This window comes from Equus przewalskii, chromosome 7, assembly GCF_037783145.1.
Source record: "Equus przewalskii isolate Varuska chromosome 7, EquPr2, whole genome shotgun sequence".
Lineage (NCBI taxonomy): Eukaryota > Metazoa > Chordata > Mammalia > Perissodactyla > Equidae > Equus > Equus przewalskii.
In genome coordinates this window covers 73,801,315-73,814,118 of record NC_091837.1, presented here as the reverse complement: position 1 = coordinate 73,814,118, position 12,804 = coordinate 73,801,315, and the positions used below count along the sequence as shown (strand labels likewise).

Here is a 12,804-nt window from a genome sequence, read left to right as displayed (position 1 = left end):
TATCCTTTATTTATGTTTGCGTTATTTCCATCATCTTTTCTTTAGATTATATCTGCAGAGTTTATAAACCTGAGAACAAGACTCCTCCAAACCAGCGCTGAGGGATACTTTAGTGTGTTCTAAAAACATCTTCTATGTCTTGTAAATTATAAGATGTCCACAATCTTACATCCAACTTTTAATCTGGCAGGCAAAAGGGGAAAGTAACAACAGGAGAAAGAGAATGTACATCAATTTAGTAACTTTGTCTAATTTAGTTAACTTTGTTGTAAGTATGACGTCCTTAATCTTATCTCCAAAATGTGGAGAAAATGCAAAAACATCTAATCCATTGCTTTTAAACTCTACAGACTGGCCAGAAGGAAATGGACTTCTTCCATTATCTAGTATTCTTAAAGACCTATTACCTTACATTTCTGGTTTCCATCCTTCCCTTAGTCTATCTGTATGGAGAGTTCTTCTAGTTCTCTACAACACACACACTCCCCATCCAACTCCCCACATGGTCCCTGCCACACTATTCATTCATTCCATATTTACTGAGTACCCTTGGTGTGCCGGGCATTGTGATAGGTTCTAGGTATATTAAGAAGCATTAATTGAATATAGACTGCTTTGGTATTTTTTTAAAAGTCAACTTATTATATGGTGCATAGTACTGCAGTCAAAGATATCTACATTTTTAATAGATTAGTTGGCAGCAGAATTTCTTATTTGGCTGTTTCCTAATGGGCTGAATTTCTTGAGCCATTCCATATTTCATAGAAAAAAAAATTTCTTTGCTATAGCATAGCAGGGATTTGGCTAGTCTATTTTTTATATGTAAGCATATATATCCTCCCCCCAATTTATGGAAAATGCACTATTGCTAACCATGATATTCTTTTTATTGAAAAGCAATATAAAATAGCCTTAGAAATCAGAGAAGGTAATATTTTACATTATTTCTTCTGTCATAAATATTTTTATGCGCTGTGCCAGAATTTACTTCCCATAACTATTCTTGCTTTATCCAGAACATTTTATACTGGATTTCTACATTATTGAATGTAGTGTTTAATTTAGAAGAGCTTAACAAAGTGCTAATCTGAGAACAGTGGTCTTTCCCTTGCTTTCTTAGGCCTTTTTTCTGAGCGTGCTGATTTATGTACAATATGGAAATCTGATCCTGTTCTCTTCCAGTCAGCCAACAATTCTTTTTGTACTTCTTCCGGTAGTTCATAGAAAACTTCAGGATCAATGTCAGAAGGAAAAGTGACTTTCTTATCAGTACAATCTTGCTCTCTATTTTTCATAAGTCCTTCATGCTGAGAGACTGCTGCTATTGATTGCTTATGGCTATCTGTAGTTCGGTTTTTGGAGAAAAGTTGCTCACTCTGCAAATTTCGAAATGAATGAAAAATAGATGCAGTGGGGTTTGTATTCGAAAAGTGGAATCCTTGAGATTCTTTAGGTCCTTGGCCCATTCGTTCATCTTTTAATCTACTGTCTGTACAATGTGAATAATCCTTTCGGTTAGACACACAAGAGGAACTACTGCTATTTAAGCCTGAAGTTCCTGGTTCACAGGGAGATACAGAGGACAGCTGTTTGCTATTGGATAAACGATCTCTAGGATTTAAGGGACTATCTTGCATTTGTTTTGCAGAAAAGAAAGACAATATTCCTCTAGAGGCACGTAATGGACAACTCAAACTTCCTTTCCCTTGAACTTTTTCTCTAGATTTTCCAGAAAGGATTTCCTCTTGAATATCTACTGGAAGCTGCTTAAAGACTTCTTGGTCGATACCCTCAGGAAGTGAGCAGCGTAGAAATTCATTACTGTCTTTTTCTTTAGAAAAATTTGTAGTATCCAGTGGAGACTCCCCAGTTCTTGCACTTTCAATTCTTTCAGTTGGTAGAAAATCCAAATTTGTTTCTTTGTCTTTAGAAAAATCCTCCATATGAGTGTCTTTCATTTTCTAGAACACAAGGATAACAATAATTTAGATATCTGATATCTTTTAAATATTCATGCTGCTAAAGTGTGACTGTAGCTGTCACTTGACCAACATATTTCTATCCTACTCCATAACTTCAATCCTTTTGGCCAGTTCCAAACAACTAAAGATGATTAATCTACCACAATTAGTCACACTATTGTGCGGATCTTTATGCTCACTATTCCAGGAAGAGGTTTCCTTCCTAGACAGCACTGAGCCAGAAGGTAGGTATGTATTTGGAGACCGGAAAGGATCTTAACAATCATGTACTAAAACTTCCAATTCTGTGAATAAAAGAATGGTGGCCTAGAAAAGTAAACGACTCACCTAAGGCTATCTAAAAAGTATATACATGCACAAAGCATCAAGGGCTGGCTTTCTAAAAATCCCTATTCTGAAGTATAACATTTAACAGAAAGAAAAAAATACTTCTCTGGTAAAAATCCAACATCATTATTAAGATATAACACTCATATTTACATACAATAAAAATTTAAAAACAACTTCAATTCTAATTTGCATTATTTTTCTATGTAAAGCTTCTCACTTAAACGTTCCCTCTAGTTTTAATCACCATAAAAATATATACACAGTCAAATATAATTCAGGAAACGAACACAAAAGTAAGTTCAAAAAAGTGAAAGGAGAAGAGACTTGGGCCACTGTATTTATTGGGCACCTACTATGTGCCAGACATGTACAATGTTTACCTCTCTAATACCACTGTGAATTAAAGACCTTCAATTTTTATTCTACAGATTGATTAAACAGTAAAACACCTTTTAAAATTTCAGTTAATAAATGGGATTAAAAAAGTAACAGAAAAAAAGTAAATCAAGAGGGCACTAATTCATTATTTCCATAATACCATTCTGTTCTCATTTTAAACTTAAATGTAAATGAAAATATTACTAAAATTATACTGACTGACTCAACAATAAATAAAATAAAAACAGTTTAAATTAAGAGTTAATTGTAGGCACAGACAATTTAGTAAAAGATGATTATTTTTTAAAGCATCCCCCATTTAGTAAATAGGAGTCTGCCAAATGGCTGTATACATACGGTTTTGTTTTAGTCATCTGAAAATATGACTGGTCTCTGCCTCTCTATGCCACACTATAATTTCTACAATTGTAAAATGAGTACAGTCACACATCACTTAATGATGGGGATATGTTCTAAGAAACTCTTCGTTAGGCAATTTCATTATTGTGTGAACATGATAGAGCATACATACACAACCATAGACGGTATAGCCTACTACACACCCAGGCTGTATCATACTAATCTCATGGAACCGCTGTCATATATGTGGCACACTGCTGACTAAAATGTCGTTATGCGGCATATACCTGCAGTTATATTCTACCAATACTGCCATCAGAATTCAATATAATTTTAAAACCAAGAAAATTTAAATACTTTAACAAAAAGATGGGTGGGATGCTGGTAGCTTATGCATAAGTTAACAGATAAAAAGATTTGATTTCCAGTATCTGGAAATATTTTCACATTGATGAGCTAGTCATCACATTCCTATATCCTATCATAAAATGTTTTAACCTACTTCCAAAACAGGGGGCCTCCATAATGGTTTTCTCTTTTATCCAGTGATGCTTATATTTTCTTCTTAGAACACAGTACAATGTACTTAAGGCTAGCAACTGTAATACGACAGGTACTATATATAAGTCATTCAAACAATACTACCCAAAAGAATCTCTGAATTATATCAAACACAAACTTAGATTTGTAATTTGACCACACAAATCCAATAACAGTGTACTTACAAAATCGCGCTTGCCAGAGCGTGAAGTTGTTGATAATGATTGTGTTAAGTAATAATCAATAGTCCCTTTCTTAGTAGTATTTAGTGCTTTAAGGTTGCAGAAGCACACACTTAAAAGGGTAAGATGAAATGGCATCTTCACATTCACCATATTTCGAAAAAGTTTCATAAGTATCTCAACCATTGGGGTCATCACATCATAATTTCCTAAATAAAATGTTTAAGAAGACAGTATCCAAACATATTATATCATAATTGATATTAAAAGCTTAATCTAATTTATATTGCTTAAATTAAGAAATTAAAATCCTAAATGGATATCATTGGGACATCTTGACATTATATACTAAACTGAGACATCTCAACATTTATACTAAACTCCAAATGAGTTAAAAGTTTTCAAAAGATTTGAAACTATGGGACGCTTCTGGTTATGCGAGGGTGACGAGGACAGAAAATCTTCTCCCCATAAAACTCTAATAAAACTGAAATTGTCAAAAGCAACCATTTTGAGGATCTCGAAATGAATCAAAGGCACATAAAGTGAAAAGCATGAATTATGAAAAGCTGCTAGAACTTAAGAAAGAAAGTGGGAGACTGCAGCCTTACTGGTGGGAGCTGTTTGCCTCTCCCCTTACAAAGCTCAGTTGGTACAGTAGTTCTACCAGTGTGAGGCTGGCTGTGAAAGCCAGCAGCCTTGCTGCCAGAAAGGACAGACCTGACCAGTAGTGTTGCCAGTAAAATGAACACACTTGGTAGGAAACAAACAGGAAAATCCCACAGCACTCTAGCTTGGGGTTGCAGCTGTGGTGGGGTGAGTGAAAGATCAGTGGACCAGCCATAACTTTAACCAGGAGATCTGGAAACGAAAGAACCATAAAGGGGCTAGATAAGCTCTCCTCTCAACCCTCAGCTGACTGGGAAGCTGCATGCACATGGAGGGGAGGCCAGAGAGGTCCCAAGCTCTCCATACATCCTTGACTGGAATAGCAAAAGCACAGCCAGGGAGATGCAAAACGGCCTAGCAGAAAATAAAAGCCAAGGTGGACTTGAAAACGGCCTAAATTTTGAATGCACTCCCCAACTCATGCACCTATCTGTTGACAGAAGGTGGAAGCCTTCCAGGCTCTAGCATTTGAACAAAACCTTTGACCAATCACTGGCTAACCACTAAACTATACAGACAGGGGTAACCTGCTAGGAAGCCAAAATAAAACATCTAAATTAAAAAAAGAAAGCTGAGCAGAGAAATCTGGGGCAACATATCACAGAGGAGGTAGATTCTGCAGTTTAAATCCAGGTAAGTTACCACAAAAGGCGGCGGGGGGGAGCTCACAAGAAAAAAATGGAAATCCAGAGTTGCTACAATACATTATCTAAAATGTCCAGTTTTCAACAAAGTATTACAATACATGCAAAAAACCCTGAAGGGCATGATTTGTATTTAGGGGGAAAAAGCAGCCCATAGAAACTGACTCTGAGTTGGATTTGGCAAAGACTTCAAAGTTGCAGGCCAGCTCGGTGGCGCAGCAGTTAAGTTCACACGTTCCACTTTGGCGGCCTGGGGTTCGGCGGTTTGGATCCCGGGTGCGGACATGGCACCGCTTGGCAAGCCATGCTGTGGTAGGCGTGCCACATATAAAGTAGAGGAAGATGGGCACGGATGTTAGCTCAGGGCCAGTCTTCCTCAGCAAAAAGAGGAGGAGTGGCAGCAGATGTTAGCTCAGGGCTAATCTTCCACAAAAAAAAAAAACCAAGAACACCAAAAAAACCCAAAGTTGCTATTATAGACATGTTCAAAGAATTTTTTAAAATATTTTAAAGAATTAAAGTAAAATATAATAATGACTATCAAAAAAAGAGGAATCTCAGTAAAGAAATAGAATCAAACATAAAAACAAAAATATAAATGGAAATTATAGAGTTAAAAAGTACAGTAATCAAACCAAACAAAATCACTAGATGAGCAATAGCAGTTTTGAGATGACAGATGAATCAGAGAACTTGAAGACAGCTCAACAGAAATTATCCAGTCTAAAAAGCAAAGAAGAGAAAAAAGACTGAAGAAAAATAAACAGAACTGCACACACCTGTAGGACATTATGAAGCATACCAACATATATGCAGTGAGAGTCCCAGAAGGAGAGGAGAGAAAAAAAAGAAAAAAATATCTGAAAAAATAAGAGCCAAAAACTCCCAAAATTTCACTAAAAAAAAAAAACTACTCTACAGAATCAAGAAGCCTAATAAATCCTAACAAGGATAAACACAAAGCAATTGCACACTTAGACATACATCATAGTCAAACTGCTGAAAAACGCAAAGAAACCAATGACTCATCACATAAAGGGGAACAACAATACAAGTATGTCTACTAATTTATTTCCTCTCAGCTCCAAATTCACTCTTCACTACCTGCTCTATGATAACTGGCTGGACCCTCTACAATTTTTTTACACTGAGCACAATGTTAAGCTTTGTCAGTAGAGAGCAGCGGAGGACCACAAAGAGAGACAGGGAGTGTCTCTTCCTAGTTCCAACATACTGTCATTTACTTTCTTTTGCTCCTGTTACATGGTCTGTTTGTGGTACATGTGTGTGTGGACATCTATGTAGTGCTCTGCCACACCACACAGGTGTGGAGCATTCAGTCCCTCAGCAACCTGCACCCCCAGCCCAAGCCTAGTGACCATGTTACCACGGCACTACCAACTCAAACACTGCACACACCAGGCTGGTCCCGTAAACAGTGCCCTGACTCTTGCACACTCACCAAACAGCTTTGACTTGCCTACACCCCAAAGGGTTGTTTCCTCCCGTTCTTCCTATACAGGCACCATACCCTCCACCTTTGTGCTAGCAGAAGAATGCAGATTCCTTCAGCACAACCACCCACTAGCCTTGGCTTGCCTGCATCCTCAAGGTTTGTTAACGTAAGCCCTCCCAACGTGGACACTGCATACCCCAGCTCATGCACTGCCCTGACAATGAGCAAGCTCCCAACATCCTAACTCCTCCTGTGTGCCCACCAGTCAGCCTCAGCTCATTTACAGATCAGAGGGTGGTTTTCTCTTTGTCCAATAACTACGGACAAGCCTCGGGCGAGGTAACTCAAAGAATTTCTCCACCATCCAGTGTTAAGTACCATATCTTCTCCTTTAGGGGTAGGGGGACTACCCTTTCTAAGTTTGTCCTTCCTTGGGTACTTTTCCTCAGCCCTTGGGTACCTCTTAGAGTTCTCTTTATACCTTTATAGTCACTCCCCTATCATAGTTTAATAATTCTGTGAAACTTTCTCTGTTCAAATTTCTATGTGGTTATTCTCTCCTGATTGGAAGGAGACTGATAAAACTATTAACAGCTGACTCATCAGAAATAATAGAAACCAGAAGGTAATGGAATGGTATATTCAAAGAATGGAAAGAAAAACAGTCAAGAATTATACATACTGACAAACTGCCATTCAAAGATGCTATTTTGGTGGAGTATTCCATAAATTTTAGTTAAGTAGAATTGTTTGATAATATTGCTCAACTCTTCTTTTCAAACACAAAGGGAACATTCTTCAGGAAAGACCATATGCTAGGCAGTAAACGTAGGTTCAATACATTTAAAAGGACTGAAATTACTCCAAGTATGTTCTTTGATCAACATGAAATTAAATTATAAATCAGTAAGAGAAAGAAATTTGGGAAATCATCAAATATTTGGAAATTAAACAACAAATTTCTAAATAAAGGTCAAAGATGAAATCACGAGGGATATTAGAAACTATTTTGACCTTAATGAAAAAGAAACACAACAAAATTTATGGAATACAGCTAAAACACTGCTTAAAAGGAAATGTATAACTTTAAACTTGAATTATTAGAAAAAAGGTGAGTATAAAATAAATAATGTAAGCTACCACCTTAAGAAACCAGGAGGGAATAGACAAATTAAACCTAAAGCAAACAAAAGGAAGGAAATATCAAAAATCAGAGCAGAAATAAATGAAACAGAAAGTAGAAAAACATCAGAGAAATCAATGACACCAAAAGTTGGATCTTAGAAAAGATCAACAAAACTGATAAGCCTTTGTTAGAATAACAAAGAAAAAAAGACAATACACGAATTACCAAAATCAGGAATGAAAGAGGGAACATCACTATAGACCCTAAAAAAATCAGAAGGATTAATAAGGAAACATTAACAACTTCATGCCAACAAATTAAACAACCTGGATGAGATGCAATTTCCTAGAAGATACAAATTACCCAAACTGACTCAAAATAAATAGAAAATCTGAATAACTTACAACAAATAAATCAAATGCCTATTTTAAAATCTTCTCACAAACAAAAGCCCAGGACCACGAACGGCCAAAGCAATTTCAGAAAAGAACAAAGCTGGAGAACTTCTACTACCTAATTGCAAAACTTACAACAAAGTATCAAGACAGGGTGGAACTGGTATAAGGACAAACGTATAGATGAATGCAATAAGAAAGTCAAGAAACAAACCCTTATCTTTATGGTCAGTTTTTGACAAATGTGCCATGACGATTCAACAGGGCAAAAATAGTCTTCTCAAGAAATTCTGCTGGAACAATTGGATACTCACGTGCAAAAGAATGAACTAAGACTCTTACCTTACACCACACATAAAAATTAACTCAAAGTGGATCTAACTGTAAACCTTAAAACTATAATACTTCTAAAAGAAAATATAGGAGGAAATATCTGCGATCTTTGGGCTAGGCAAAGAATTTTTAGATATGACACCAAAACCACTATCCATAAAAGAAAAGAACACACAATGAAATACTGCTACACAGCCACAAGAATGACTATAATAAAAGAAACTGACAATAGTAAAAGTCAGTGAGGATCTGAGAAAACTGGAACCTTCAACTAGAACCCTCATACATGAGGTGAAAATCTAAATTGCTACACCCACTTTAGAAAAAAGTCTGGCAGTTTCCTAGAGTTCAACTTACCAGACAACCCAGCAATTCCACTCCTCATAATCTACCCAAGATAAAAGAAAGCATGCATCCGCCCAATGACTTGCATATAAATGTTCATAGCACCATTTTTCATAATTGCCAAAAAATGGAAACAATCTAAATGCCCATAAGGAAGTTATCTCATGCTGTATAATTACTTTTCACAGTTTTGTTTTCTCTGAACTTGGGAAACATTCTTAACTGAGTCTTTACTTTTATTACTTACTAAAAAACAACAACAAAGTTTTCTAGTGAAAATTCCTAATAGAATAAAGGTATTTAATAGCTCTTTAACTCCCTGTGAAGAGCCTCCAACTTTGGATCATATTTTTAATTCAAAACTTGTCTTTTTAAGAGTTATATAGCTGCCAATTAAATTTTTAGAAAATTAGCCCATACCTGTCCCTAACTTCTGAATTACATGGGATGGAATAGGGCACTGACGACTCTCGCGGCTATAGTAACTTTCAGATGAATTTCGACGGATTGTTAACCTTATTGTATGTGGCTTCCTTCCATCTTGGCATACTCTAAAAATAAAGAGAAAGCAAAAACAACGAATTAGAAAAAGTATTGCCTAATTATTGTTTTAAATGGTCTTACACTTCATTTATCTAAAGGTGCCAGATTTAGCAACTGTAACAATTATAAATACAGTTGATAACCAGGCAGTAAGCAATAAAGGTCCCTTAATAGCCCAAATAAATTTCACAAAGTCTATGCAGTAAACCTCTGAAATTTTTAATGTAAGATTCTCAGGCTTCACTCAGAATTGAGTGTTATGAGAAAAAGAACAGAAATAAGATATAATTATAACAAGCCATTTTATAATCCAAGTCTAAAACATAACTAAAAGCAACATATTAAAATCAGCAGGAAATTTAAGAAACAGAGAATCATTCACTGCCAGATGCAAACATATGAAAAATGACAGAAGATTTTTTCCTATATGTTTTTTTTAAAAATTACAAAAAGAAAAAATGTTTTAAAAATGAGATTACTGGGGCCGGGCCCATGGCAGGTGGGTGGTTGAGTTCGCACAGCCCGCTTCAGCGGCCCAGGGTTTCACCGGTTCGGATCCTGGGCACAGATATGGCATGGCTCATCAGGCTATGTTGAGGTGGTATCCCTCATGCCACAACTAGAAGGACCCACAACTGAAAATATACAACTATGTACTGGAGGTATTTGGGGAGAAAAAGCAGGGGAAAAAAAAGAGGATTGGCAACAGTTGTTAGCTCAGGTGGTAGTCTTTTAAAAAAAAAAAATGAGATTACTTTGGTCAAAGAGCATTCTCCAAATAGATCCAAGGAAGCCAATATTATTACCATCACATGACATATTAGAGCAATAAATTCAAAGATCAATTATATAATATATTTAGGAAGGCAAGTACCCGTACATGCATCTCAAAAAGTGCTTCATCAAAATAGTCTTGGTTGTGGTACTGAAAACAAAAGTTTTAATGATATAGAAAATTCACTTAAAAATCTAATTATTTGAGAAAATAAATGTCATTAAAGAACATTTTCTTTTTTATATGTATGGCAATGCATTAAAAAAATCACAAACAGGCTGGCCTGGTGGCCCAACGGTTAAGTTTGCGCAGTGGTTAAATTCACGTGCTCCACTTTGGCAGCCCAGGGTTTGCCAATTCAGATCCCAGGTGCAGACCTACATACCGCTTCTAAAGCCATGCTGTGGCAGGTGTCCCTCATATAAAATAGAGGAAGATGGGCACAGATGTTAGCTCAGGGCTAATCTTCCTCAAAAAAAAATCACCAACACAAAATACAAATATTGCACAGTTAAACATACTCAAATTTAAGATTCTGAATTGGAAAATTTAGATTTTTATAGTAAATAATTTTTTTCTTTTATCATCACAAAATTTCTTGATTGCTGCTTTCATAAGACAATAAAATATCTTAAATGGTTCCTGTAAACATGTTACTAGTTTAAATACCTTCCAGTTAAACTTGTTCCATCAAGCCATTATGCAATTCAAAGAGTGTGATTTGGTTCCTATAACTACCAGAAAAAGGTTTTATTTAAAGCAATCTTAAACTAATGCCTAGAGGATGGATTAAACATTACATGATTTTATACTCCTTACATACTTATAGTATTAATCATCATTTACTCCAGAAGGAAAACACATTCACACATACACAATTATTTTTTTGCCACTCAGATGGTATTATATCTCAGTCACTGAAATAAGAAGCCATGGTGCAGGGTGGGAAGGGTAAGCAAAAATAAGGATAAATGGCTAATAGTTGGTATTTCACAGGTTGACAGCACCCAGTCTCATTTCTGGTTGATTCTTCAAATAAGAGAACCTATGAAACTTATATGTGTGGTTTCTCAATGTGCAGAACTGTTTCCAGTGGCCAGGCACTTCACAGGAGTCTTATATTTAGCTGAAGCAAAGCAGATGACCCAGTTTCACTAGCATACTCACAGGCTCAGACTGAGTCATATCACCGGAGCTGGGTCACATAGCCAACCCAGCTGCATGCAGCAAACCATGAGCTGCATGTCTCCGCTCAAGACATGCGAACCACTGCATATGAGAGCAGAGCTGTATGAAGTTTCACTTTATCAGTTTTCTGAGACTTAGAGTCATCCAAAAACCATTTTCTCTAGTCACTGTTAGCCATCCTAGCATCATTACAAAAGCACACCTACCCAAAACTGTTAGAACCCTGAGACCCCATTTTGAGAAGCCAAAGAAATGGAAGGAAAAGAGACAATACCCATCTATAGAGAATTGAGAAATAGATATCTGATGTCAAAGGAACATCAGCAAACTAAACGTCTTATTCAGTTTATGCTACGCTATTTGTATACTCATAATCCCGGCTGACACTCCTCATGTACCTATAGACTAGTAACCCTGCACACACTCACAATCACTCTCACTGCTCGTACATAGGCCCAGTTAACTACTACTTCATCTGACTCCATTTTCTTTCACATAGGCTGAGACAAAGAAGACATAAGCGTTCTTTTGCTTTCTCCATCACTGTTGCTCTTAATTATTTCCTATCCTCAACCATCACCAATTTATAGGTATAAAGATTACAGAGATATCCATAAAACTCCCTAGGTAACTATCAGCAGCTAAGATCCACGGTATAACCACAATTTTATTAAAATTAAGAACAATGGAAGTAGATGGATTAACTACTACAAAGAGCATCTGTTATTATCTTTGTAATAGTTTATAATGTAGAGAAATTCAGTGACAAATGATCTATCTTACATCGTTTAGTCTCCAGTTAATCTGTAAGTTCCAAGATAGAACATCAAGTATTCTTTCTATATACCATATACAAAATATATAGGATGATATGGCAAAATGGAAAATCACCTGTTCAAAAGACTAGCAAGTAGTTCTTCAATCTTATTTTTAACTTCAACTTCTGATGAACATTTTTTAAATGAATCTTCTTCACTAAAGGACTACCAAAGAAGCACAAATAAGGATTATTGTAAACTCAAACAAGCACATCCAATGATCAGTGCACATTTCAAATATTTAACACATTGTTTACTAACTTACCTCTTGTGCTTAGTTTGAGCCATTTAGTTCACTTCTATATTAACTGTTTTTATCTGCAAGGTACTGTACTCTACTAGAAAGTGCACTGGAAGTCAAGAAAATTATAAAGCTCTAGCATCACCTCCAAGTATGCTTATTGTATGCTTATGGCAAGGCTCAATCTCCTAGGACTTGAATCAGTTTAACCTTACACAATTATTTAACCTTTCTAAAGTACAGTATCCTCATCTTAAAAAAAGAATGGGAGAGGGAGAAAAGGAGGGAAAAAGGTACGAACAAACAATAGTACTACCTACACCTCGAAGGTTTGTTGTGACAACTAAATGGGCTAATGTATATAAAGCACTTAGTAAAGTGCCTGTCACACAGGAAAAATATCAATGTTAGCTGGCTGACTCTATCTTTCTCCATTGCCTGAGTCGTAAGACTACTCTGAAAACAAGACTTTCTAAAAATTAAAATATTTTGCTTCATA

The 12,804-nt window shown here is 36.1% G+C and overlaps 1 protein-coding gene across 4 annotated transcripts in view; it reads right to left on the bottom strand.

Annotated features, from left to right (window-relative positions):
• Positions 1-869: 869 nt before the first annotated feature.
• POLI (DNA polymerase iota) overlaps positions 870-12,804 on the bottom strand; it is a 35,959-nt gene continuing 24,024 nt past the window's right edge. For all 4 annotated transcript variants that reach the window (XM_070627606.1, XM_008514651.2, XM_008514650.2 and 1 more), the window contains 4 exons: positions 12,138-12,229; positions 9,161-9,291; positions 3,776-3,981; positions 870-1,961 (listed from right to left, as the gene is read on the bottom strand). In XM_070627606.1, coding sequence (XP_070483707.1) covers positions 1,083-1,961; positions 3,776-3,981; positions 9,161-9,291; positions 12,138-12,229 — 1,308 coding nt within the window. In that variant the 3' untranslated portion in view covers positions 870-1,082. The remainder of the gene's footprint in view (positions 1,962-3,775; positions 3,982-9,160; positions 9,292-12,137; positions 12,230-12,804) is intronic.